Genomic DNA, 4,331 nt, shown 5'->3' on the forward strand with positions numbered 1-4,331 from the left:
TATATATATATATATATATATATATATATATATATATATATATATATATATATATATATATATATGCGATCTTACTACAAATGAACCTTGAGAAATCAGTGCACGGAAGCCCATAATGCTTTAAAAGTCTGTGTAGACCAGAGAAATCTAACTGGAGACCCTTTGTACTAAGTGAAGTACAAAATTAGCAAAAAAATAAATAAATACAGTTGTAGTAGCTAGAAGAAGTATTAATGATAATAGTAATAATTTTGACAGTGGTTTTGTTTACCTGTACATCACAGGCCACATGATTTTTTTTTTCTTTATACCCCTAAAGTAAATAGCTCACGTCGTAGCTCACACGTTTCCTGGATAAAAGTGATTCAATCTGGATTCCAGTAATTTGTATAAAGCAATTTATTAGATCAACCATACTTTACACTTGTCCCTTTTTTTCCCCGCTCATTATATCCTCCTCACAGTGTTTTCTTTTTTTTCTTTTTGCCCCCCACAAATAAATGTCCAAGGTGCCTCTTGCACCTGCCAAAAAAAAAAAAAAAAAAAGTAAAAACGTCTCCAGTTAAACATGCAAATGTGGTCAACAAATTGTACGAAACACAAAACAAAAATAAAAAATAAAAATCCAGGATTTTCTTTTTTTCTTCCCTCCCTCCCACCAAAATGAGGACATGCACATCATCAACAGAACGTTTCGGGCCCTACATATAAATACTTAGAAAATATTTACAGTCACATCTCTTAGTGCCAGTTTGTAACCCTTTTCTATTTACATATTCACAGAGCAATAAATAAAAATGTATCCTTTATCAGATTGAGAACAGATCGCCCTTCTCCCAGCCTCACCTCTCAGCCAAAAACAACTGAATCCTCCTATTTTGTTCTTCATGCGTTCAAACAAAATCAGCGCAACAGAGAGAGAGAGAGAGAGATAGAGAGAGTCCCGCAGAGAGTGTGCTGTGGCCGGACGTGAATGCTGAGAGAGAGAGAGAACGGGCACGGTTCACGGCCTGGTCCCCTGCTCTATCTGTTGATGCTGACTCCTCACGGCGAACCTGTTGACGTGCACCGGGATGGGCACGACGATTTTGGGATTCCTCACCGGCTCCCCCGAGCGGTTGTTGACGTTGCCGGCTTTGATGCGTTTCCACTTGGCCCTGCGGTTCTGAAACCAGATCTTCACCTGCACCTCGCTCAGCTTGAGCGCGTGCGCGATCTGCGAGCGCTCGGTCAGCGAGAGGTACTTTTTACAGTGAAACTCCTTTTCCAGTTCCAGCAGCTGCTCGCTGGTGAAAGCTGTCCGTCTCCGGCGGCTCTTGCCCGCCGAGCCGCCGCTCGGGAGGGACGCCTCCTGCGAGCCGCCTTTCAGCTTGCCCTTCTGGGACAGGCCGCCGCAGTTGTTCCCGTCCGAGAAACTTTCGTTCTCGCTGTCCGCCGAGCTGTCCTCCCTGTCGCTGCAAACTGCGTCCGCCGATTTTAGGTCCAGCTTCTCTTCGTCTGAGCTGTACAGTTTGGTCTCGCCTGAAATAATAATAATAATAATAATAATAATGATGATAATAACAGAAAAAAGTTATTTTGTTACAAGTTAAATCAATCAGCTTGTTTTTGATTTATTGGTAATAAAGAGATTGTAAACGGGAACACTATTAGATCGAAATTGGAATTTAGCCTAGGCTGCTGCTGTTGTTGGTACTAATCTGTTATTCTATTATTTCGGTTTATAATCTTTTAACCATACCATATATATATGTACCATCACCATGTCTATTCTGCAGCACTAAAATAACATAAAAAGCTCTCCCTTTCTGTTTTCATTTCCTTTCCACTTTTTTCCCTTATTATTGCTTAATGCTTCAGCTGTATATTGCTACACCGTGTAAATATTGTCACTTTATACAATGTCTAAAGTAAAAAAAAAAAGAGAAGGAAATCGGACCAATGCTGTATCAGTGTAACTTTCTAGTTTGATTCAGTACAATTTTATTTTTGTCTAGCAATTTACAACTATCCAATTATGTAGAGACACACAATAATAATAATAATAATAATAATAATAATAATAATAATAATAATAATAAAAACAACTAATAATTACCACTGACATGGAGTGATCTAACTTCAGTTATCAATTTGTTTAGGTCAATTTATGGAAAATAGCAACGTTGAAAACGCTTAGTTAATATATATGTATATATATATATATATATATATATATATATATATATATATATATATATATATATATATATATAATTACAAGTATTTTCTGCAAATTATATTAATATTTTTTTCCAAAATATCAGATCAGACATAAATCTTACTCAGGCCGTTACCCTATCTTTAAATACCAAATGTAAACTTCTTAGGCTACATGTTCGCCCAACATTAACGTTACACAGATTAGCTAATCATTGTTTCTGCGTCGCCTTTTATGTACATTGGTCCCTTTTACGCAGACTGAATCTGATTGCTTTCAGATGCAGAACACTTTTTCCGGCTCACCTGATATTGTTTGAAAAGTTTCTGAAAAGTTCAGCAGCTCGGAACCCTTGTCCCGGCTGTGCAGCTCGTCGGAGTGCGGACTCTCTTGCCTCCTCGATCCGGGATCGGCTGCGCTCAAACGCGGGCCGGGCAGCTCCTGCGGCGGGTAGAAGCTGTCCGGAGGGTCCGAGAAGCTCGGCATGGTCGTGGTGAGCGCCACCATTGACGGAACCCCCTGTCCCAAGCTGGCGCAGAAGGTGTTGGTGAGCCGCCCCGCGAAGGAAGCCAAGGGCGCAAGGGGAGGTATGCCAGAGGAGAGAGGCGAGTGGGATAAAGCTTGCGGGATAACCAGAGGTCTGTAGGGCATGAACATGGGGTAGCCCGTGTAGAGAAGGTGACCCGGTCTGGGTTGAGGGGTTCCAATCAAGGAGTCGATGGAAAACGCCGTCCCCTGACCGCCCGGTCTCTGCATTTTTCTTTCTTTGTTAAAGGGGGGGAAACTTGACAGCAAATGTCCTCTCCTCTGCGACGGGCAAAACTTTCAGTCTACACACAGAATGATGTGAAAGTAGATCCTCTGCTGGTGTGTTGTCATCCCTGTTTCTCCTGATCTCTGCGCTCGTTGTACGCGTATCTGTCAGCCGGGGCCGAGGCGCCACCTTTCCCCCTTCTTATTCGTTACACACTGAGACATAAACACACGCTCGCTCTGTCTTTCTATCTCCCCTCCCCCCCCCCCCCAACCTCTCTGCGACTCCTCCTTCCCAAGACCCTCTCCGATGCGCACCGTGTGAGTGCGCGCGGAAAGAGGGGACGGGAGCGCATTGGTTATCATCGGCAATACAAGAGGAATGAAAAGGGGGGGTGTTTCCCTGGGGACTCATCCATCTTCCTCAAATTACGCTTCATTTCCTTATTCAGCCTCTGACTTTTTGGCCGTCTTGAGAGGCGGTCGTTTCCCAGTGGAGACCAAATAGAAGAGCCGCACCACCCCCCCTGACCACCTCCACCACCACGCCACTTTTTTTTTCCCTTCTTCTTTATTTGCCAGGTTCACCATTGACTGCGAAACGGTGTGAGAGACTGCTCCAGCCCTTCCCCTTCTATAATCGTTGACCACACCAACCCAATCAGCTATTATTAATTTTGATTGATGATAAGTAATTACTCTGGATGCAAGGGACAGCGTAAAAACAACGCGGGCTTTTTTTTTGTTTTGTTTGGGAAGATTGGGGCATCAGAGAGGCAGGAGGGAGGAGAGGCAGATGTTTCTCTTAAAAAAAAAACAATGCGCTCGGCTTTCAGAGAAAACGAACTGCGGCTGCAACAATTGTTCCCCGGAGAGAGATGCTCTGTGCGAAATCAGATCCGAATAAAAGACACTTATGCGAGGTCAACTGCGGCGTGGACGCGGGGGCGCATCGGCCAAAGTCAAACCAGGGTTATTTGAGCTGAAAATAACGGGAACTTTAATGTTCCTGCCAAAGATTAAACAATGCAGACATTTCCCTTTGCACTTTTCCGGCGAGAGTGGTTTGTCTCCAAAGGGATACACATGGCAGAACGAAAGAAAAAAAGAGCCTCTTCTCTTTGCTTTAAGCACGGGTTTAATCGCAGATCATCTCACGCTTAAAATGGCAATGGAAGCTGATGATGATTAGCCCTATTGAGTCCTGGGTGCCCGGGCTCTCCAACTGGTCTTCTGATTGCATGAGGACATCAACATATCAGCGCCGACTGATTAGCTGCTGAGGGCCAGGCCAGGCTAATTCTTATAATTGCAAGTGACTTCAGCACTACCTCTCTTTGATCTATTGAAACCATTTGAGAATCACCTCACCTTTCTA

At 43.4% G+C, this 4,331-nt stretch overlaps 1 protein-coding gene across 1 annotated transcript; it reads right to left on the reverse strand.

The window, feature by feature from the left end:
* Nucleotides 1-381: 381 nt before the first annotated feature.
* On the reverse strand, nt 382-4,331 carry gbx1 (gastrulation brain homeobox 1). The gene is made up of 2 exons (XM_036138283.1): nt 2,506-4,331; nt 382-1,521 (listed from the first exon to the last, which is right to left on the reverse strand). Exons 1-2 carry the CDS (start codon nt 2,954-2,956, stop codon nt 1,004-1,006), a joined length of 969 nt encoding a protein of 322 aa, XP_035994176.1. The 5' UTR covers nt 2,957-4,331; the 3' UTR covers nt 382-1,003.

Source organism: Fundulus heteroclitus, chromosome 6, assembly GCF_011125445.2.
Source record: "Fundulus heteroclitus isolate FHET01 chromosome 6, MU-UCD_Fhet_4.1, whole genome shotgun sequence".
Classification (NCBI taxonomy): domain Eukaryota; kingdom Metazoa; phylum Chordata; class Actinopteri; order Cyprinodontiformes; family Fundulidae; genus Fundulus; species Fundulus heteroclitus.

Excerpts from the sequence above, each read along its gene's own strand:
- gbx1 (XM_036138283.1), bottom strand. The coding sequence starts at position 2,956 with ATGCAGAGACCGGGCGGTCAGGGGACGGCGTTTTCCATCGACTCCTTG. Across the intron at positions 1,522-2,505 it reads AACTTTTCAAACAATATCAG|GCGAGACCAAACTGTACAGC; the intron begins GTGAGCCGGAAA and ends TTATTATTTCAG.